Source organism: Pleurodeles waltl, chromosome 3_1 (genome assembly GCF_031143425.1).
Source record: "Pleurodeles waltl isolate 20211129_DDA chromosome 3_1, aPleWal1.hap1.20221129, whole genome shotgun sequence".
Lineage (NCBI taxonomy): Eukaryota > Metazoa > Chordata > Amphibia > Caudata > Salamandridae > Pleurodeles > Pleurodeles waltl.
This window is the reverse complement of record NC_090440.1, coordinates 873,202,558-873,227,050: the sequence shown is the minus strand read 5'-3', so window position 1 is coordinate 873,227,050 and position 24,493 is coordinate 873,202,558. Positions and strand designations below refer to the sequence as shown.

General features: G+C 42.2%; 1 protein-coding gene across 1 annotated transcript in view; it reads right to left on the bottom strand.

The window, feature by feature from the left end:
• The window catches only part of LOC138284720 (protein argonaute-3), a 916,780-nt gene that overhangs the window by 371,888 nt on the left and 520,399 nt on the right, over positions 1-24,493 (bottom strand). The window contains exons 10-11 of the mRNA XM_069223834.1: positions 6,712-6,834; positions 6,409-6,542 (exon numbers count right to left, since the gene is read on the bottom strand). Coding sequence (XP_069079935.1) covers positions 6,409-6,542; positions 6,712-6,834 — 257 coding nt within the window. The remainder of the gene's footprint in view (positions 1-6,408; positions 6,543-6,711; positions 6,835-24,493) is intronic.

The following is a 24,493-nucleotide window of genomic DNA, read 5'->3' as shown; positions in this document are numbered from 1 at the left end:
TAGAGGTAAATTGATATTAATCTTCTGACACTTTATGAAGGCTTTCATGTTGTGCCCTGCATGCTTCTCGAAATACTTCACGATCTGCCTTGGCTGAGGACATTTGTTGTTCGAGAGACCCTTCTAGTTTCTTTTGTCCATGTATAAGCTGTTGAATAGCTACATCTATTATCTATCAATGGACATATGCCTACAGTCTCCACCATATGTCAGTGTACGCAGGATAATAAGTGGCAACGAGGCTTTAAGTTCATAAGGCTTTAATGTATATTGACAATGAGGTCTTGATAAGGTTGCTCAAGTCTCCTTCTTAATTGTCTCTTCCATTTTCTTTAGGCATTCAGAGGTCCGGCTTAACTGGTGGCCCCTCATTACAATGAAAAGACCCAGACGTAAGTGTTTTATGCCCTATGTACTTTCATATGAGATAGTGTTTTTTTTAGTTTATTTATGGGCATAGTTCAAAGGTGCTCTTTTCACCTATTATGTCTGTGCCACCATCACCGGGAATTGGGAGTGTAAAGGGTGGGAACAAAACAGAGGGACTCAGAATGTGGTTTATTCACAGGGCGTTATCTATGCCCCGCTCTACCATAAGTATTTGTAGCAGAAACACCAAGTGACAAAGTAAAGAATTCGGTGAGATAATTCAACAGCTCCCACTACAGCTACCACTATGGCATGCTCTTCGGGACTATCAGAATCCCTAGCGTAGTCCCCAGCCTGAGCGTGACCCGGATTCCTCCCTCCTCCCAGCCTGTGAACATAAATGAGCCTGTACCTGGCTAAGCCACACTCATCCTGGAGCGTGGAGGGGCGGAGTATCCTGCTGGTCGCCTCCTGGCTTTGGAATCCCAGCGGGAGGTTCCTTCTCCGACCTGACGCCTCCATCCTCATTGACTTCAGCCCTCACATCGGTCTCTGAAGTCTCTTAACCACCGCTCGTCAGTTCCTTCCCTTATGGATGGATCTTGTCTGCGATGTTGTCTGCACAGCTCTACTTCTCTCCACTCGACTTCGCGATCTCCATGCATCTTCCTTGTAGATGCCACACTTGCTGCTGCCTCAGTCTCCCTCCTAAAGGGATCCCATCCTGCTACTTTGGTGGTGGGTCCCTCCCGTATACAGTCAGGGGAAGCAGAGGCTGAAGCACTTCCAGATGTCCCAACCAGATGTGCCTGACCTCGTCCTCATGGATACTGATCGTCAGCCTGTAAACCAGAAACAGGTTCATGTGGCGTTTTGGACGAACGGTCTTCTTCTATCCATGGAATATCTTCGCTATTTTCTTCCTGACTGTCCTCGTCCCCAGAATCCCCCCCGACAGCGGGTCATGTATATAAATCTTTTTCTTGCAGGATTTGAACAGAGCTTTCTTGGTAGACGTTTGTGCTAAGTTCTGGGGAAAAGTCCTCCTGATTCGGGCTTTGACAGACAAAGAAGGGTCAAAACCACCATCCTTCTGTGATAGTGAAGCTGAAGTGCAAGAAAGAATATGCAGAAAAAAGGCAAAGATTAAATATGAGCTAAGCTAAGAAGATGGAGCATATGAGGGAAGTTGTACTCGGAGTCTCTCCTCATTCGCCATGAGTCCAGGTCACAAAAGGAGATTAACTGACCACAATTAGCATAAGGGCTTTTTGAATCGTAATTTAATGTATATACATACTACTATATAAACATTGACTGCTGATGATTCCCAGAGCAACAACGGGAAATATTGCAAGCTAATGAATTAATGAAAGATCAAATACAGTTGAATGTGTTTTATACGGTTTTTAAAAAGTTATGGATTTTATCGAACATCAACATTCAATGGTGCATAACCTTCTCCATCTCATCCCCTTGATAATACCCCACCAAATCCGAATAGGGAAGAAAATGAGTGCATAGGTCACCAAGTTCTTCTCCCAAGGCAAGGATTATGTAGGAAATTGTGAAATAAGGGTCTGCTTGGAACTGCACAATTTTATACTGCTCTTAATGCCTCTGACACATAAGACCCTATAGTTTGTAGCCAAAAAAGTCCAAAATCGTTGCCCAAAGTTTTGCAAACATACATTCCTAAAACTCCATAAAATGTGAGTGACTATTTCCCACTTGACACATCTTGCCCAGCATTTCCCTTACTTATTTGTATTGATGGTATGTAGAAAACAAGAGCAATCTAAGTTGGATCTTACTTATTGCTTCCCTCACCTGGGCATTAGTGATGCTTCTCTGCAACTTCATAATCACTCCCTACTTATCTTCTAAAATCTAGTTCTATTTTTTACCAGCTTGAAGTCAACCTGTGTAAGTATTTTGCTCCTCTTGCAGGAGTTTTTATATTTTTGACATTCCCACCTAATCTCATAAAATATACACACTGCTGTAAGAGAGGCAAAAGACGTTTACAGGGCGATTTAAAGATGGGTGTGAATAAGAACTAGATCAGACACTCACTATGCAATGGTTTTTCGAAGGAAGTGAAAGCTGCTGCTTCAACTACTGGAACCACAACCCAATATCTCACCAGTACATAACAGTACCTCTCTTCTTTCCACAGCCCTTCACAAACATATCACCAATTTTTGTGCATCTCACCTGTTGCCATCTGCTGAAGGTCCTTCTGTCAGACCCTGGAATAAATGCTTGGTTCCCAGGATTGTGGGTACCACAAAGAAAAGCTTGTTAACCGTAACTTGGTTGCCACTTGGTCCTAAACCCACGCCGTAGGGCATTTCTTTGGAAATCATAACATATCTATAGGCATATTGTTAGGAGAAAGCAAGGGGGCCTCCCACAGTTGTCTAATGTGTGGTCCATAAAGCATCATTGACATTCTGTCTCAGCTCTTGCCCATTCTAGCATATACCTTAGCTGAGTCCCTTGTAATATAAAACTATTGGGATGCCCAGCCCTCCCCTTCTAGGACAAAAAAAACAAACAATTTTGGCTTGAGTTCTCTATTTTCCTTACTGTCATTCAATAAAGCTTCCACACATCTGCTGAATTTTAACTACAAAAGCTCGTCTCAATAACCAAAAGAGGAACAACTTAGGTAGACTACCATTTTGATGGTAGCTATGATCCCAAACTATGTGAACGTTTGATTGCGCCACTTTCTAAGATCACCCAGTATTTCGTTTTTAGTGGGTGAAGCTGTGTGTTGCTCTGGGACTGCTGTCGGAAGTCAACATCCCCAAGCCTCACATTAAGGAGGAGAATTATGAATGAGCCATTAGCTAGTACATGTCCTACTTTGGCATGTGCACATTCAGAACCTTAATTTGTGAATATTGATTCAAAAGCCAAAAACAGTACTTACTTTCTGGAGCTCCCTCATCTGAGCATGAAAATATCTTACTAGGTTATTTAGGAAGACAAAAATGTAACCTGCAAATCACCCTATCTTAAATGTATTTGTCCCCAGTTTCACTTCCTCTATGTCCGCTGCTTAGCAAATGTTTTAGGCAAAGGGCTTAAGGGATAGCACAAAACAGCAGTGGGGACTTAGGGCCTTGCCTAGTCCCTTTCTTTATGAACATATGGGGATTTTTTACTGTTGATTTGTTGAGAAAGCTTCAGTTTACCGGGTCAAATGCTTTCTCAGCATCTAGCAACAGACACTGCGAACACGAGGAAACCGGGAACACTGTTCCTATCAAGAGAAGTATCTATTTCTTATTGTTCCCTCACCTGTCGTTTTGTTATAAATAATATTTGGTTAGGGAGGATCAGGTGATGGAATTATCATCTCCACACACAGAGCCAATCTTGGCAAATATGTTGATGTCTATGTTCAAGAGCGATATCGGATTTGTAACAGCCACACTCTTGTGGGTCCGTCCCAAATTTCAGAACAAGACAGATACACTAGCCTGAACTACTGAGGGCGTTACAAAGCCACTTTGGTGAAACGGTGGAATATCAAGGTTTGTGTCCCCACTAGCCCAGGCTAACATGTTCTACAGAAGGAGAAAATAATGTTGCCTGGGTACAAAGCTTCACCAGTGTTGAAGGCTTTATTAGCTTCAACCATTTTCTAACAGTGATGGGGACATAGGATTTCTCTAACACTGCTCTCCTGACTTGTCGGTCACTTTTTCAGATATCACATCTTCACTGGCATTTAAATGTTTATAGTAACTTTGGAAGTCCTTTTCCTGAGTTGACTTGGTGTCATTAATTTGCTTTATAGCTGTGATAAAAGTTTGGGTCTGCTTTCTCCTATGTTTTGGTGCCAGTAAACTCCCTTCTTTGTTTCCTCGCTCATATTTTTGAGTCATTTTTGCTACTACATATTTTGTTCTACTCATTTCCATCAATCTTAACTCCCCTCTAATCGCCTAGACCTTGGGCCCATTTTCTGCGATAAAGTTGCCTTATGTTGCATTCATTTCTAGTTCCAATGGCAGTGTGAGCCTCCTCTCTTAATCTGTACTATCTAGTTGCTTCTGCACAATTTCCTCACAGTACTGATTTTAAGTAGCACCAAATTACTGCAAGATCACACTCTCCTCGATTATTAAAAAGCAGGGATTCTTTGATTTGGGTAAGGATTATTTGTTTGGTGACCAGATCTTTGATGGTAGTCATTTAGATGCTATGCGTTGCCCAGCTTCACCCAAAGCCCTATAAAGAAGTTTGCAAAATAACTAGTGCATGATCTGACAATTTGATGGTCGTATGATTTTATCCCTGTAGAGCGCTAAGTAAGGTGTGATTCACTAGAATCAAGCAAATCCTGGTATAGGATTCGTGAACTGCTGAATAGTGTGAGTAGTCTATCTCATGTGGATGTAGAAAGTTCCAAATTAATACAAGTCCAGACTCTTGTAAGACTACTATACCCTTCTTTCCCATTTCCTGTTTTATCCCTTTGATCATTTAATGTCAAGTTCCAGACTCCTCCCATAATAAGCAGCCATTTTGTTACAGTGATCAATCGTTTAGGCAGTCTGTTGCATAGTCTGTTCAAGAAAGCCCTCCAGTCATGATTGTGTTTATGTAGCTGGTATACATATGGCTTTGCTCCTTCATAACCTGTTAAACAAGATCAACTGACCTACTCTGTAAGAGAAAGAAGTACACAGCAAAAACATGCATACAATGACTACTCTCTGATTTTATTCTGGCTGAGGCAAGGTTGTGCAGAGAACATGTGTGATCTAAGTCTCCATGTATCTCAAGACATTAAATGAGTCTCTTGCAAATGGGTCTCTTGCATCATATCTGACTCTTTTCATAGTCTGAAGAACCACCACCCTTTGATGGGTGCATTTAAGTCACTCCCATTAAAGGACATGCAAGTAAAGGCCTTAGTAATTGATGATTGTTGTGAATCATCTGTGCTTTCAAAACTTTCCTGCAACGGGCCCACACCACATCCTTGCTGATTCGCCATTTAGAACACGTTGGCCGAGCAAATGATTAATAAGCTGAACAATATACTTTCAAGAAACTACACAAAATTAAACTGGGGTCAAATATACATGATTCTGTTAAGGTTGTAACTGAAACTAATAAATATATTTGTGCTTCATAATGTTCATTGGAATTTTTCTGTAAATGTAAATGTATCACTACTACTCACGTATGTTCTAAAAATCTTTTTTAATCTTGAGATTTTGGTACTTCAGACACTCCTCTCCTGAAAAAATACATTATCCGTATGGGATAGTGGGCCCAATCCATGTACTAGATATTAGATACCATACTAGTACTTCTAAATCCACTAGGCAATTACATTTTGATCCTAGTGCTTTGTGGCCCTAACACTTGCCTTTCTCTTTAAAAAGTGTATCACAATGTCTTTTCATCCATTGTGTTCAGTAAAAGTACAAATCTATGCTTCATATTATCCAAAACATCTCATTTTTTATTTCACTACTGCTCATGGCTTTGTCTGACAAGATAAATACATACCTTTCCAAGTTCAGAACAAGGAAGCTGGAAAGTAATCCTTCCAGTATACGGATATAGAGGAAAGACAGATCTAAAAATAAAGGCCAGTGACTCAGAGTTCTCAGTGTAAGCTACATAAGCCAGGATACAAATGTTTTGCTGCTATATTTCTTTCAATAAAAAAATGTTCTAACAGTTTTTCCATGTTGGACCAACAATGCACAACACATCTACTTGGGGAGATCCTGTGGTCTTATCCTCCCAAAGCCTCATAAGAAAAGTATATTAAACATCCTATCATTTCTGTAAAAGACTCGTATTGAGAAAAGCATGGATTTTCTTTGCATGTAAACATATCCATTAACTCATGCAATGGAAATATTCCAAGCTTTTTTATCTGTGCCTATTTTCACTTAATAAGAATGCCAAAGTCGGCAAGATGGCAAATGTGGCATGATGATTCTTGTGAACCCAGAAACAATGGGATCTGCTTAAATTTTCAGCAGTGGTGACACTTACTTTAAGATTTCTTCTCTGCATTGCCTCTGTGTTGCAAAGCAAGCAATGGCCCACATTTTGATCTCCACTCCAGTGTGGAATTGCTTCCCTCGCATATCCCACACTCCATGGCTGGGGGTCGCAACTGTCCGATTCTGAAGGAATAGAAAAGAGGTTACTGTTTGGGATATGGCACCGGTTTATCTGCTGGCTAACTTTCAGACTGCATGTTTTTGAACTGTGCTAAGTTACTACAGTACAGCAAATAATGAAACTAATATACAACAAAAACAATTGCTTTATACTTAGAAAGAGGAAACACACCCTTCCACCGTACTGCAACATGGGTGCTGGAAGAACCCGCCCAGTCACGTGAGCCATCTCGTCTCGAATTTTAAACTGGAACTCTTGCACAAATGGGTCATCATCATAATTTGCACTTCTTACCTAATGCAAAGAAAATAAGCAACTAAACATATTTATAATGTAAAATCCACAATTTGAGCTTGAATTTCGAAACCCTGTTTGTTATTACCCTCAAACAAGTACTGGCGTGCCCCTTTCTGAATGAGAGAGGAACACAATTTTTGTGGTTGAGTAGGATTAACACACATTCTAATAGACCATCTTGCCAACATTTCACTTATAGACTTAATTTTCAATCTACTACAATTTAATACAAATTTGTGTGAAAAACAAGAGCACAACTGCAATCACTAGGCTGAGAAACTGAACCAGCATTTATTGCTCTTTTCATTATATGAAAAACACCAAAATAATACCATTACTTAAGTATAACTGCAGCGCTACAGTGTTGGTATCTTTCTGAGACTCACATGATTGAATCATTCCCCTTTATCGATGATTACTATAGTGATCTTTCATTAGCCGTATCAAAGTAATTCTTTGAAAACAATACAAAGTCGCTACACTGGCACAACCACCTTATTAGAAGAAACCCAAACTCCAGCCAATGAGGTAAAAGGGCACTGAATTCCACTCAAACCAGAAGATTTCAGACTTCTAATACACTAGTAAAAGAATAATGATAAGCAGAACCTTTAAATGGGAAGGGGGTAACAACATATGTGAAACTATGAAAAATCCCAGGGCTGGATAAACCTAGTTATAAGAAAGTATTTCTTTTTTTGTACTTCTCCAGCACTAGCTCTTTCATAGATCAAATATATGTAATGCACATCATACTAAGAACAGTTTTTGAAACCTAAGTTAAGGAGGGTGGCTCACCATATTGAAATAAATGCTGTCTCACCTCTTGGCTAACAGCTGAGGCCTGCGGTGAACCAGTAGCCACACAGTAATGCCTTGTGATGGCATAGCAACTTCTACATGCAGCTGCCCAGCATACGTGTGATAACTGGACTGCTGAAAAAAAGCACTGCTGTAGCTGCATACTTCTGGTTGAGTAAGCGGATACTCTAGAATGCAAGGGACAACCAGCTTTCAGATTACAGAAACCAATAACCAATCGAGCTTGCTATCCCTTGTTTTTAGAGCGGGGCCCTTACTGCAGAAGGATATTAAGAGCTGATCCAAAGATTGTTTGCATGTATAATTATTTTTTAAGTGTTCTGAGCTCCAGGATCATTCAATGGCCCCTTATTTTCAGTTTCTGGCGGTAGACAGCCCACCATTCCAGCTAGGTGTCTGATGTCATGAGGAAGTGAGCTATTTGCAGTTGAAAGAGTAAACATTTGGTGAGATTTCATCGCTGCAACCACCAAGCTGAGGCATCTTTGATCTTGATTGTGACTTCAGTTGGATTACTGAAGCACCCAGTCACTTGGAGCCACTTAGCACTCAACTTCTCTTGCAGAGGTAGCATCCATAGCTTGCAGAAGGGTTCCAGTGAAATGCACGATTAGATCATGCCCAGCAATGGCTTGAACAGTAATAAAGAAGATGTTTCCAACTTTTCAAACTATTGCACAAGGGGCTTAAGTTGCGCAATTCCTTCCCTCAATGGGAAAGCTTTGCCAGCCCTGTTGAGGACAGCCACTAAAACATGGACTCATGTTGTGGCTGAGGTTGAGATTTGGTCAGGTTGATGGCCAGCCCCAGACTGCAAAATATTTTCATACATTCCTTTGTCAATGTGTCTGCTTCTCAGTCGTATAAATATGGAAAGATTTGATTCCTTTGACGAAGTTAAGACTACTGCCAATTGTGCCATGCACTATGTGGATAATGTGGTGCTGACTCGAGAACAAAGAAAAGAGCCTTGAACTGATAATGGCACTCAGCTATCTCAGAAAGTTGAGATGTCTGGGATGGATTGGTGTGTTAAAATGGGAGTTCTATAGGCCTAGACAATCCATAAAGTCACCTTCATGCAACAATTCTAACATTTCCTAAAGCCATATCATTCTGAATGACTGCTTCCTTAGGTAGTTGAGTTGTGAGTAGTCCAAAGTAGTATGCCACTCTCACAAATGTTTCCTGACAGAGAAAAACATGGAATAGAACCTTTTCCTTCCCTGGGATTGGGAATGGGTTCCAGGGTACCTTCATGAATCATTGACACCATTCCTGCCTGCAACACATTTGCAAAGGTTTTTGTACTCATTTGAGGGTGTATCCATACTTCACCAAGTTCAAAACCCATCTATCAGTTATGTCTTTCACAGAACACAGAAATTCTGCCACCCACAGAGTGCGAGAGGAGGGTGGTGAAGATTAGGTAGCTGGGGCCAACATGGAGTTACTGATAATGCTATAAGTCCTGTTGTATTCTCCTCTGTCCGGAGGACTTTTTCCTGGATGCCTAGTTTATGTAACCTAAATGGGGGATCTGTTAAATGGACTAGTATGACATGAACAGCTTGAAGGGGGCGGTATGGCTGCTAACTTCCCTAATCTCCCTTTTATTTTTTAAAGTCTTTTTGGGGTACTCCTGTGGTTCCCATCTTGCAAGCTTCACCCCATGGTACCGTGGTAGTGTGAAAGCTTCCTTGGTGAAGCTTGCACAGTACAGCAATACTGTGGGAATTAAGTTTCAGCGGCTGCTCCAGCTGGAGTACTGTGGTACCTTACAGGAGGGCTGCACCGGGTCCTCTGAGAGTACTGTGGTATGTGTGACATAATTTTAAGAACTTTAATCTTTTGGGGGAGGGTGCGGTCCCTCCTCTTGGCCACCTCCCACAATTTAATTGGGGTGAAGGTGTCCATACCGTACCCCCTTATGGCTTTTTTTCAAAACTCTTTTGGAAGACAGTAAATGAGTCCCTGAGACTTGTACGCCAACCACAGACAGCATTTTTTTTAGCTTCTGCCCCTTGTTGAGTAAAACACAAAGTACTACCATAATGTTCCAGGTCCCACTTTGGCAGATAAAGAGAAAATGCTTCCTTAGCCAATGAGATTTGAGGTTTTTTTCAGTATCACATAAGTCTCGCAAGGCTACAGTAGAGGTCCAGCCATCATCAATGTTTTCTGGAGATTAATTCCTTCATGACCAACCTAAGCACCTCTTTAAAAGCAAATGTCTTGAAGGCTACAGAACAGATTTACATAAATTAACAAAAAAACTTGCTTTCAGAGTAAAGTTCTACCTTTCTGACAAATTTGGTGCAATTCTAACCAGCTGTTTTTTCAGCATCGGATTGCAAAGTTCCCAATGGGAACTGACATGGTAAATCAATGTTTTGGGACCAACTTTTTCTTGGCTCCCCGCATGATGGATCAGCAAAAAACATTAAATAAAGGAGCTGAAGTGAATTAACATTTTTGTTTGAGATTTTCATGCAGATTCATTGAACAGCACCAATGTTATTACAGAATACAAAATAAAAAACGGTGTTCCTAAGGAAAGTCATCCCTAACTATAATTACACCGGCATATATAAATCAAGTAATTATTTAACTTGCACCCCCTACCATGCCCTGCTAATTACCTCCCATATTACATCACTCATTACATGTTCAATGGCATCATTGATAACACCACAGCAACATCTGAAATGAGATCACTGATGACAACACTGCATGGTGGGGGTGTGAGTTATAGTTACTTTAGAGTATGAGTTATAGTTAATTGACATAACTATAACTAGTGAATTTCAGTGGTTTTGTTAGTTTAAAATGGCATGTTTCAAATGACATTTTTACCTAACTATACCATTCCTTTAACTGTTCATTCGTTTAATGAATTCCTAAAAGAGGTAAGATATAATTACAATACCTAACTATAACATCACTTAAACCTTTGTTTTTTTTTCAATGAATTTCGAGGATTGTTTTAAATGTAAAGTAATATTTTATTGGAATACATAACGCCAACCCCACGTTACGCACAGCTTTAGACCAGGCACAGCATAGGGTAGGCTGCGGGCCTGGCCAAGATCTAGCTTTCGTTCAATATCCTGTGGACAGAAAAACACCCACCGCGCACAGACTTTGGCCATGCGCATTGTGGGGTTGGCCACAGGCCTGGTCTGCAGCCAGACTCTACATCCAACCCCCACGGGCAGCCAACTTCCCACCATACAGGGTCTTCGGCCGACCATGGGGTTGAGTTGCCGGCAGATAGCCACCTCCTCTCCACGCACAGCAGAAGGGTGCATAAGCAACAGCCAACAGTGTAATTCCACTCAGCTGTAGCCCTTTCCAAAAATCCCTATGGCTATTGGATGGGGAAATTGCAGTTTAGGACCCCCTCCCCTTTTCTGAGCCCTTGCTTGATGGATCACCTCAAAAATTTCCAGGAAGGACCTAAGGAAAAAGGAGCAGTTCTGTGGAAGATTTTACGAACAGTAGTCAAACTGTGCCAAAGCCTTTTACTATGGAAACTTAAGGCCTGATTACGATCTTGGTGGAGTAGATTACTCCATCACAAACGTGACGGATATCTTGCCTGTAGTATTACAAATTCCATTATATCCTATGGAACTTGTAATATGGTGGACAGGATATCTGCCACATTTGTGAAAGAGTAATCCCATCCGGCAAGTTCGTGATCAGGACCATAATCCTAACAATAACTACAGAGTGGTGACTGTATGTGTGCGTATATATATCAGTACGTGAGCAAGGCTACGGCTGAAACGCGTTGTACTGGGAGGAAGCATTGGTGATTAAAGTATTTTTGGACTTCCAGTTGTCGTCCGGGTAATCTTCTATACGGTACTAGAAGAAGTTCTACCTTTCTGACAAATTTGGTGCAATTCTAACCAGCTGTTTTTTCAGCATCGGATTGCAAAGTTCCCAATGGGAACTGACATGGTAAATCAATGTTTTGGGACCAACTTTTTCTTGGCTCCCCGCATGATGGATCAGCAAAAAACATTAAATAAAGGAGCTGAAGTGAATTAACATTTTTGTTTGAGATTTTCATGCAGATTCATTGAACAGCACCAATGTTATTACAGAATACAAAATAAAAAACGGTGTTCCTAAGGAAAGTCATCCCTAACTATAATTACACCGGCATATATAAATCAAGTAATTATTTAACTTGCACCCCCTACCATGCCCTGCTAATTACCTCCCATATTACATCACTCATTACATGTTCAATGGCATCATTGATAACACCACAGCAACATCTGAAATGAGATCACTGATGACAACACTGCATGGTGGGGGTGTGAGTTATAGTTACTTTAGAGTATGAGTTATAGTTAATTGACATAACTATAACTAGTGAATTTCAGTGGTTTTGTTAGTTTAAAATGGCATGTTTCAAATGACATTTTTACCTAACTATACCATTCCTTTAACTGTTCATTCGTTTAATGAATTCCTAAAAGAGGTAAGATATAATTACAATACCTAACTATAACATCACTTAAACCTTTGTTTTTTTTTCAATGAATTTCGAGGATTGTTTTAAATGTAAAGTAATATTTTATTGGAATACATAACGCCAACCCCACGTTACGCACAGCTTTAGACCAGGCACAGCATAGGGTAGGCTGCGGGCCTGGCCAAGATCTAGCTTTCGTTCAATATCCTGTGGACAGAAAAACACCCACCGCGCACAGACTTTGGCCATGCGCATTGTGGGGTTGGATGGTTATAGGGGGGCAGTGCTATGCCCTGCGGCTAACCATCATCATGCACAGTCGAAGGCCATGAGCAGCGGTGCTTGGATTTATATATAGTAATTAAAATTACTTTGTAAAAAAAAAAACATAGGAATTCACTGAAATAAAATCATTATAGCGAGGAAATAGAATTAAAAAACACCGAAATTCAGCTAAAAAAACAAAGGTTATTGGGACGTTATAGTTAGGTTCTGAATTTACTTGTACAAAACCATAGAAATTCAGCAGTTACAGTTATAGTAACTATAGCGCCATACAGTAGTTATAACTTTTGCCCTCGCTATGCATTGCTAATTACCTCAGATATACACCACTCTTGACAGTTTTTATAACGTCAATTTAAATATCAATGAAACATTAGCAGTCAAAATATTGAAGAAAAAAATGTTTATGGCAGGGGTGCGAGGTATAGGGTGCGAGTTATAGGTACTTGAAGTAACTAACTATAACTGCTGAATTTCTATGGTTTTGTGTGAATAAATTCAGAACCCCACTATAATGTCCCTGTAACCTTTGTTTTTAAAGTATATATATATATATATATATATATATATATATTACCTAGAGTTGTTCGCCACTAGGTAGGTATAGTTATGACCTAGTTTCTCTATAAAAAGTGTTTTTTTACTTGCTAATATCTTTGGCGCCGCTTGACGAATTTTCACGAAACTTTTCAAACAAATTTGCCAGACGTGTCAGCTGCTGTCTGGAAAGTTTCTGGGTGATCTGCCTGGCGGGGGGCCAAGAAAAAGAGGGGGGGGGGGGCAAAACACTTTTCCCCCATTAATTTTCCCATAGGGATTTTGAACAGCAATAGCACAGAAACTACTGGATGGAATTACACCAAATTTGGCAAAAATGTAGGTCCTGGTCCAGAAAGCGACCTTTTTTTTGTTTCGGTGTAAATCCGTTCAGTAGTTTTTGAGGAATTAAGGGGAAAATTTTTTATATCTTGGGATGCAAAGGATTTGTGACCCCTCCCAATCTTGTGCTGAGATATGATTGGCTGTCAACACTTCAACCAGGAAGTGTTGGGACTCGCAGCCGAGTCACACAAAAAAAATGTGAAAAAAGAAAAGGGGCCAGGGTAAAGTCACCCTAACCCAGTGGTTCCCAAACATTTTCGACCCACGGCTCCCTTGATCTATTGGCCACTGGCTGCGGCTCCCCATTATGTTACTTTTTGTTGGCGGGTGGGGGATGTAAGCCTGGCCTAGGGAGTACATCCATTTTTCTCCCTGAAAAGAATTGGGATGACGCCAATGAAGGTATTGTAATTCTATATATAACTGTAAAAAATAAAAATGTAACAGTTGTTTAATTACAGCATGCATAGGGTTTTTTAGTAAGGGGAAAATATTGGTTGACGGTAACCCTAGTAAAATGGGCAGGTCTCATTTTTATGTAGTTATAACATAACTGTTTAAATATTGTGAAATGTAGAATCCCTTTAGTTGTGTTTAACCACCAGAGGGCGCTCAAGGACAAAATTAAAAAAGAGCTGCTACAACTGAGTAGTTTTATTTTGTACGAACTGGCCCAAGGGCTATAAATAGCTCAGTGGTTCCCAAACTGTGTGCGGCGCCCCTGGCTAGTTTTGATGGCGCACCAGCGAGCCGCGGCGCACAGATTGGGAACCACTGCCCTAACCCCTTAACGCTGGTAGTGGGGTCCCAGAGGGACCGCCACAGGCCTAAAAAGCATTTTTGTAAATTTTTGCGATGATTTGTGGCTGATCCAAGGATTCAGTGAAAATTGTAAATAAAACCTGAAGTGCTGGCTCCTCCGGGTGGGCCAAGTCCTGTGAGCATTCTTTATGAGTGCAGGGGAACCACTACCTTCCTGGGCGATTTTCATGTTGTATGCGGGCGGGGCCACCACCTCCATGAGGCACATTGCTTTAAGTGTGTGGGTAGGCCGGTCCGCCTAGCCACGGGGGCCACCACCTCCCCGGGGCAATTGCTAAATTTGATGCGGGGTGCCGCATGGCCCCCTGCAGCCCCGGGGATCACCACCTCCCAGCGGCTATTTTAAAAAAGATAGGTGGTCTGTTTCAGACCACCCCAAGCCCTGGGGACTACCACCTCCTGGGAGCTATGATTGTTGAAGGGGGGGCATGGTGGCCTCCCTTAAGGACCCACTGATGGCCCTGAAACTGCCCCCCTCATGCTATGTCCCAGGGTTCCTTACCCAGGCATAGCTGTTTGCTGTGGCTTGACTGCTGCTCTGAAGTTGCAGCCAGGACATTGCAAATACTCCAGTTTCAAACAGCGGGACCTGTCAAGCAGGTCCCTCTGTCTGAAAGCGGCAGGGAAAGGGATGAAAGGTTTGCTTCAGCATCCACAGAGCTGCTGTTAAAAGCAGCTCCTTTGTTGCTGAAGCAATGGGATTGCAGGAGAGGCTTTGAAGCTTCTCTCGTGGTCCCAGATAGAGCGTAAAGGGAATTTTGTTAAAAATGTTAAAAAATAAAGAAACATGAAGGGACTGTGGGGGTGGTCCCAGATAGCCCATAAAGGGCTAAAAAACGAAATTAATAATTTAAAAAAAAGAATAGCTCAATTTGAAGGTCACAGACCTTCACACAGAGTACTGAGGGTTTGAGTCCAGCCGGACTTGTTTCCCTCTTTAATTTTTTTTTTTTTTAAAGACTTAAAATGTTTAACAGTCACATGAAAGGGGATTTTACTTTAAAAAATGACAAATAAATTTTTCTTTTTAAATTGTGCAGAAATACCTCATTCTAACTATATCGTGCATCAAAGACTAAAAAAATCTCTATCTCTCTCCCTCTCACTTTCTTTCTCTCTCTCTTTCAATCTCTTTTTTGTACTCAGACACCCACTCAGACACTTGTGCACACACTCACATACCCACTCAGAAACCCAACTCAGACCCTCGTCTCTGATGTATGCACTCAAACCCTCGTCACTGATGTATGCACTCTCACACCCAGACAGATAGCCACTCTCGCCACCAGATACACCCTCTCATACCTATTCTTGCACCCATAGAGGCTGCAGCCAACTCCGGCCACGCAAGGCCAAAGGGCCGTGCACAGCATAGGGTTGGGTGGTGTGGGGGGTTGGCCGCAGGGTCTGGCTGCAGGCCAGGTCTTGCGGGCAACCTCTTTTTATTGGGGGTTGACTGTGGCCCGGCCTGTTGGCAACTGCCATAGTGCATGGCCAAAGGCCTGTGCAGCAGTGGTTGGATTAACGTATAGTAATTAAAATTATTATATGTTAAAAAAAAAAAACCATAGAAATTCACATAAAAAAACAAAGGTTACAGGGACATTATAGTTAGGCTCACATTTTAAACGTACCAAATCATAGAAATTCACCACTTTGGGCTATTTGATGAATCTTCACAATTTTCAAAACTAGTTTGGCACTCCCTTCAATGGCTGTTTTGAAAGTTTTGGGGTGATTCGTCAAGCAGGGGCTGGGAAAAAGGGGCCCTTAGGGATTTTAGACATGATTGCAGCCCAAACCGCTGAATGGCATTACACCAAATTTGGCAGCTAGATGGATCTTGGTCCAGAAAGATTTATTTTTGTGATCTGGTGTAAATTCATTCAGTAATTTTGGAGTTATTAAAGAAACAATAATTATGTATATCTAGAGACGTGGAGGGTCCTAGGAGCCGACAGATCTCAAAATGAGATTAGTCTCGATATTAAAGAAAGGGGACCGGTAGCAGCCAACCTGTTACCGGCCTATTTATCTTATTGATTCTAGCGTCAAAACTCTTGAACATGTTTTATGGTCCCACCTTGAAGATTGGGCCCTGGCCAATAATGTTTTGGCAGATGTCCAATTCAGGTTTAGGCCCAGTACAGGGACAATTGAACAATGCCTAAACCTCTAATTGTGGGCAAATATGTCAAGGTGGAAAATAACTCTGTGCACTTGGCTTTTATTGATTTATCAAGTGGTTTTGACCTGGTTAACTGCTTTAAGCTACACGATCAAATGGAGAGGATGAGGGTGGAGACTGAACTTCTAACACTTGTTAGGGACCTAAATCAAGATCTCACAGTTAGGGTACGGTATGGTCCTTCGGGAGAATGCTTGCCCTACATTTGTTCTATGTGGGGTGTTAGGCAGGGATGTGTTTTGGCACCGTTTCTCTTCCTGCTTCACATTAATGGGATTAATAATTATCTGACCGAAAAAGGGGAAGGATGTCCCCGTATAGAGGATAAGCTTATTCCCATCCTACTACATGCGGATGATGCAGTGCTAATTGCCTGCACACCAAATGGTATCTAGACTCTTTTGGACCTGTTTTCAATTCATATGAATGATCCAGATCTCAAAGTAAACTATGCAAAATCATACATTTTGATCTGTGGTTACCCTAGTACAAGGTCCCAGCGTTTTTATATGGGAAGTGTAACTTCCCAAAGGTGAAGAGTTTTAACTATTTAGGGATTCTTTTTACTCAAACCCGTAGTTGGTCACTACGTTTAACATCAAGACTCCAGTCTCTTAACAGGAATAGTAAGGCTATTTTTAGATTTGCCCCCAGAAATAAAAAAATAAACCAACTGCAGAGATGCTGAGGCTTTATAGGAGTATGTGCATCTCGGTGGGAACCTACGGCACTAGTTTTGGGGTTATAGTAATACCGATATCCTTCAAATCAAGCAGAAAATCGCTTTCCTCACAGACTAGTGTAAGTACCAGGAGACACAGCCACCCTACTATACCACAAGGCACTGGGGCAAACTTTCTGGAAGACCTGATTGGCCTGGCACCCTTCCTGCTCTGGGGAACACCTGAGGCCGGTTGAACCAGAACATGCATTACTAACTGCTTGTCATTAGATAGGTCAGACTGCATTATGTGGCTTTCATATCTGAAAAAATCATTCCAAAAAGTAGGTTTAACTGAGATATATAAAAAGTCCGTATTATTGGGTCAGAACACAAGTTACACGTCAAAGAACGCTATTTGGCATACTGTAGTAACACCTGCATAGGAGAGGCCCAGTTTAAGGAATCAGTTGCCAAATATGCAGCAGTTTCAACAACATGTGACATTGGTGAGGTTCAGGATCCACCCTAGATACGGATCAATCATTTTTGGCTAACTCTTTTTAGACTGGGTACGCTGCACTGTAAATTTGCTTTTCCCTTGTCAGGGTCATGGCACCAAGTTTTCCCGCCTTGTGTGTGTGACAATACTGCTATGCAATGCACAAGCCATGTTATTTTGTTTTGCACCCTGTACTCAGAAACAAGACATTGGACGCTGCTTTTGTGTAATACGAGCTTTAGTTATTATAATGATAATAATTTTTATTTTCTTTAGAAACTCCTGAAATTTGTTATGCCCTTTTAAATTATAAATTATTAGCCTTATGTATCAGGAAAAGATATGAATCTTATAAGACAATATAAATATAAAGTATATAGCTATCATTAGTGTAGGTTGTACTTACTTTTTATTTGTGGAATTTTTGCAAATTATTTGCATAATGATTACATCATTTTTAATTGGCAGATGTTTTTTAATGAAGAAATGTTAATGTATTATATGATGCATGCCATGCTTTTATGGCCTAAGCTGAATAAAGTTTTGTTAGACTTTGCTTGAGATCTGATTAAGTGCCAGCACTTCAACCAGGAAGTGCAGGCAGCCATCTTGGGACTCGGGTCTCAGCCCAAGTCCTAAAAAACACAAAAAAACTCAGAAGGGGACAGGGTAGGAATACCATGATGCCCTAGACCTATAGCCAGTGCACTAAGGTTACTATAACTCAAGCCCTCCCCATGCACTGCTAATTACCCCACATATTACATCAATCATGAATTCTTTTACGAAGTCACTGATAATATCACTGCAGCAATTGCAGTGGAATTATTGATGAGTAAAATGTGAATGGCGTGGGCAAGAGTTATAGTTACCTTGGGCTATGATGTATAAGTACGTTGGGGCATGAGTTATGGTTACTCGAGATAACTATAACGGCTGAATTTCTATTGTTTTGTGTGTGTGAAATCTGACCCTAACCTTAATGCCCCTGTAAACCTTTGTTTTGTTTAATAAAAAAATAAAATAAAAAAAGAACAAAGGTTACAGGGACGTCATAGTTAGGTTCAGATTCTACACATACAAAACTATAGAAATTCAGCTGTTAAGAGTTATTTCACGTAACTAAAATTCCGTGCCCTAAGATAACTATAACTCGTGCCCTTACCCTGCACAGTGTTCTCATCAATAATTTTACTGCAAATGTTAGTGATATTATCAAAGATATCATAGAAGATGTTATGAGTAAAGTAATATCAAGGGTAAGTAGCAGTGCATGGCGAGGGCATTAGTTATAGTTACCTTAGGGCACAATACTTACCGTGCACAATAAGACACAGTCAGACACTTTTTTGGGAAAACTTTGTGAAGATACCTCAAACGGCAGCAAAGTTATATAACGAGTCATTTGCTTTTTGTTGTTAATAAACAGTAGTGAAAAAGACTTTCCCAAGAGTCTCATGCCTTCTTCAAGACGCATGAGGGGTTATCGTACATGTTACTTAACTTCGTTAACAAAATATCTGGTAGAAACATATTCTAGTTGCAGATTCCTTACCTTAGAATTTTCCCCCAGGCGTCAGATTGGATCTGGAGATTTTTTCTTTGAGCAATACCCTTGTGCGTCGGTAGGTGGCGTCGGTCAACTCCGTGGGTGTCGTTGGCATCGTAGTCGCCGTGATGATGTCGGGAGTAGTACTTAGACGCTGCCTCAGCACAGTGACATCAGTTTCTTTTAACGACTTTCCACGCCAAAGCGCAAAGCTGCTAAGAACACTGAGATTGGTGCGCCAGAGCTAAGGACCTGAAGGGGGAATCAGTTCGCAAGCGGGGAGGATGGGTGGGTCGGTAAGGAATCTACAACTAGAATATATGTCTACCAGACATTTTGTTATCGAAGGTAAGTAACTTGTACATCTGATACAGACTTTTAGTTGCAGATTCCTTACCTTAGAATATATACCCAAGCAATGCCATCCTCGGAGGTGGTCTGCAAACCAAGATTATACAAGAAGCTCCTGCAGGACCAAATGATGAAAGTAGCCGTCCCGACAGACCTGACTGTCCAGGCAGTAATGTTTAGCAAACGTGTGCAGGGATGCCCACGTAGACGCCTGGCAGATATCCAGGACAGGAACTCCATGTGCTAACGCAGTGGAAGCAGCAGTTGCTCTGGAATGAGCGCGCAAGCCCTCAGAGGGTTGCTTCTTGGCCAAAGCGTAGCACATCTTGATGCAAAGAAGTACCCATTTCTTCGCACCCACATACTTGACAAAGAGTTGATCATCCACCCGGAAATCTTTAGTACGATTTAGATAGAATGCCAATGCTCTTTTTGGGTCCAGACAGTGGAGTCTCTCCTCCTCATGAGAAGGATGTGGGGGTGCGTAAAAAGTAGGCAAGGTGATGGACTGGCCTACATGAAAAGAAGTAACAAGCTTGGGAAGGAAGAAAGTCTTAGTGCGCAACACCACTTTGTCAGGGTGCACAGACAAGAATGGAGGCTTTGAAGAAAGAGCATAAAGCTCACTCACTCTGCAAACAGAAGCGATGTCAACAAGAAAGATAGTTTTGAAAGTGAGGAGCCGTAAAGAGCAATTGTGCATCGGCTCAAAGGGAGTACACATTAAGTAAGTAATTACAAGATTGAGGTCCCACTGAGGCATGATAAATGGAGTGGGAGGAAATAAATGGGTGAGACCTTTAAGGAATCGATTGACAATAGGAGATTTAAAGAGTGAGGGCTGGTCAGGTAGCCTAAGAAAGGACCAAATGGCAGATGAATCCCCTTTAAGGGTGCCCAAAGCAGAGCCCTACTGGGCCAAAGAAAGAATGAACAAAAGAACCTCAGATAGAGTAGCAGAGAGGGGTTCAACAGATTTGTTGATACACCATGCCACAAATTTATGCCAGCGACAGGTGGAGGGATGCCCGGATGCCAAGATAACATTGCAGACTTCAGGTGGAAGATCAAAAGTCATCAACTGCCTCTGCATTAAGGCAGCGATTGGACAGGTTCAGATGGAGAACCGTCCCCTGTTGCAGCGACATAAGATCCGCCCAAAGAGGCAGTCTGAGTGGCAGATCAGTGGCCATGCTCAATAGCTCTGGATACCATACTTTCCGTGCCCAGTCCTGAGCTACGAAGATAACTTGGGCCCAATCGTTCCTGATCTTCTTGAGAACTCTGGGCAGAAGTAGTATAGGTCGAAAGGCGGGCGGAATTCCACTCAACGCGAAAAGCGTCTCCGAGCGAGTGCCGCCTTGGAAACTACAACACGCAAAACAGCTGACACGGAATAACAACGACAACCTACTTCTGGCACAGGGACCTTCTCTATGGCTCCCTTGGCCAAGAGAGCTGCGACTTCCTGGTGGAGAAGTGTCAAATGATCCTCCGGAAGATGGCCGATTGATGGAGGCATGGCTGGTGGGGCAGATTCGAAGGCCTTTAGAACTATCTACAAAACCCACCTGTCCGTAGTGATGGATTCCCAGTGGGGCAGGTGATAGCAAATCCTGTCGCCAACTGGATCAGAGTGAGGGGATGGACTAGGAGGATTTAGAGGCTGCAGCGGGGCAGGGGTGGAGTGAGCAGACCTCTAGTTCCCTGTCCCACGCCCGTGTGGATTTCCACGCCCCTGGCCATGCAGTGGCTGAACAACATGGGTGGCACGGTGGCTGGGTTGGGGATGCGACAGGGAGCCCCTTCCATGGCCACGAAAAAGGCGAAAGGCGGGCTGTTGGGGGTGAGGGGCAGCAGAAAGGCCAAGAGACCGAGCCGTAGCCCAGGAGTCCTTGAACCTCTCCAAGGCCGAGTCTGCCTTGTCTCCAAAGAGACAGGAGCCATCTAAGGGCATGTCCATAAGAGTCTGTTAGACATCCTCCCGAAAAACCAGAAGTACACAATCCGGCGTGGCGTATCAAGGCCACCGTTGTAGCAGCCGATCTGCCCAGAGTGTCAGTCATGTCCAGCCCACATCGGATCGTGAATTTTGCCGCATCCCTCCGATTAGTGACAGCTTGGGAGACGACAGCACGTGCCTCCTTCGGTATCTGCAGCAGAACTTGTGCAACTGTATCCCATAGAGCGTGGGTATAGCGGCCCAAAAGGCATGCAGTATTCACGGACCGCAGTGCGAGACTAAGAAAACATCTTCTTCCCAAATTGTTCCAGCCTTTTTGATTCCCTATCCGGGGGTGCGGAAGGGAATGCACCTGAAGAAGAGGAACCCTGGAAGATTCTCAGGCGTGGGTGTTGGGACAGGAATTTAGGGTCGTTCGGGGCAGGCCGATAGCGGCGTGTGATAGTCCTGTTCACTGTGTTGGGTCTGGATCAAGTACCCAAGGGGAGATCAGTGAGGGACTCATTGAATGGCAGAAGGGGCTCAGATGTGGAAGCCCCCGGCTGAAGCACCTCAGGCAGGAGATGTGACCTGACCTGTACAGTAGGCAGCTCAAGGCCAAGGACCTCAGCTGCACTACTGACCACCATAGAATAAGTTGCTCCCTCTGCCATAACCACGGTAGGAGGAGACAGCATGCCAGCATCTGGAGAAGTGTCCAGGCCACTGGCCTCGCCCAACTCCTGTGCCCAGTCCAAAGTAGGGTCATCCTGGTATTCATAAGGGTCCAGGGACCCCTCCAATCCTTCTTCGAATTCGTAACCATAAGGAAAAGGATCCAAATCCTACCTGGGGTGAGTAGGCCCCATTGAGGACAGAGGTGGTGGCGGCTGATGCCGTTCCGACTCGCCGAGGATTGGGTCGATGGTGGGCACCACCGATGCTGGGAGTGTTGATAATCGAACCGGCGCCGGGGAAGGGCTCAGTGGTACGACCGGCGTCTGTGTGGATGGACATGGAGGGGACCTCAGGGGCAGGAGTCGAAGCTGCTGGCGTGGAACCCGAAGGCTGAACCCCCCTCCCCCCCCGGAACCCCTTGGGCCTGAAGGCGCCATATCGGGGTCAGCCTGCCCATAAATGAGGCGCATGGCCTCATAAAACTCCTTTGATTGGGCTGAGGTCGCGCCGGCTCCTGGAAATTCGGGGAAGTGCGGAGCGGACCCAGAAGCAGGCTACGAAGACGGAGGCCTCGAGCGTCGACGCACCTCCCACGTCGCATTAGCCGAGCGATGGGGTGAAGTCGAAGGGTGACGGACCGCTTCGACTTCTTCTCCTCCTTCTTCTTCTTACCTGTGCCTGAAGACTTGGAGGAACAAGAATGCTGGTGGCGCTGTGAGTGGTCTCGAGACATTCCCCTCGAGCGAGACCGGGACCTACACGGAGTTGCATGCCGGGCCGCCATGAGCTTGAGGGACCGTTCCCTCTAGGCCTTCGGGTGCGTGGCCGGGCACTCGGAGCACCAATACCGACCAAAACGTCCAAATACATGATTTTCATACCAAATTTTAAATGTTAAGCCTGTTGTGAAAAGCAATTACATCATCGTTTCTTTTATATAATACTATGATACTGTGTACATTTAATCTGTATTCCAACTAGACTCATGGGCGTAACAAAAGCACAGTTGAGTGAGCCCACTGGGGAGCAATCGATAGTAAATGTAGTTGAGGAATTAATTTATAATGATTAGCAAAGTAATTGCTTTTCGATATTGATAATGTTTACATTTAGTATAGATTATTTGATGGTTAAATTATGTAACTATTCTTGTCATTATGTTTGCTTTGGACGCTTTCACAAATGAGAATATTAGAACATGAGCAAAATTGTATATAATACATGGTACACATTTAGAATTAGATATATAATGAAATTATGCCATTTTCAATTTGAATAAGAATGTAGTTTAACCATGAGTATAGACTGTCTGATCATGTGATACTATAAATTGTAAACAAACATGGCGTGTGACAAGTTGATAAAGGCAAAGATGCCGAAACGCGTTCCTGTGAACTGTTAAATAAATATTAGCTACAATTTGCCTTGGAGTGCCGATCTTCTTTGAAGCAACAAGAAAGTGTTGATATATATATATATATATATATATATATATATATTGTTTAATGCTGCATCTCTTCTTTTAAATTTTTGTAGTGTTTAGTATTTGTTTAATCTTATTTTAATTACATTTTCACATTCTTTTTGTAGGTGTCTTTTATAGGAATGTATTAAATATGGAAGATCATGAGCGTTCTACTCCATTTTCGATAAAGCAAAGGAGCTATTATATCCTTTTTACATATATTTATTTATATCCTGTTATATTTAACTTCTCTGTAATAGTATATGTCTTCATTTGGGGAGATAAAAAATTGTAAACATGATATTGTCATCAACTCGGTTTATTGTACGTATTACTTCTACAAGAAATACATAAGAAATGGATTGAAGATTTTGTATAGTATACGACATGAATGTGTCATACTTTATTATTTTTATCATGTACTTGACATTGTTTCAGCTTCTTTTTATGTGACTGTATACGTATGTATTTATATTTAATTCCCCTATAGATCGTATTGATCAGATGACATTTAAAATATTTTTAAAATATCTAAAATTGTGATAAAATAATTTTGATGTGAAGTTATATAAATATAACATTTATTATGAGGATGTAAGTTATAAAGATATGATGTCCATTAGTTGCGCTTTTTGTATAGAAGAATATTTGATCTTTAGGTATTTATTTATTACCTCAGCCACTTCAAAATGGCCGACATATTCCAGGATGAATTCAGGAGATGTTGAGCCTTAGTCTGTTTTTGATGTTGTTTGTTTCTTGTATTGTGCAGTAGGTGTATTTAAAATGATTAGGTGACCGGGTCTGTTACCTGTGATCAAGGAAATTTCATTTTCTGAAACGCGCTGGGTTACCTCGCCAAGTAAAATTCTATTTCAGCTCTCTAGACTGACGGAGACTCGTCTTTCTACACTCGGGGCGAAGTATCTTGGGTCCCTGAGTGTTTTGGATGTTCGTTCTTTAAAGTATTGAGGGTCGCGACCCTGTCTCCGTCTGCCGCGTGTAGGCTAAAGACTC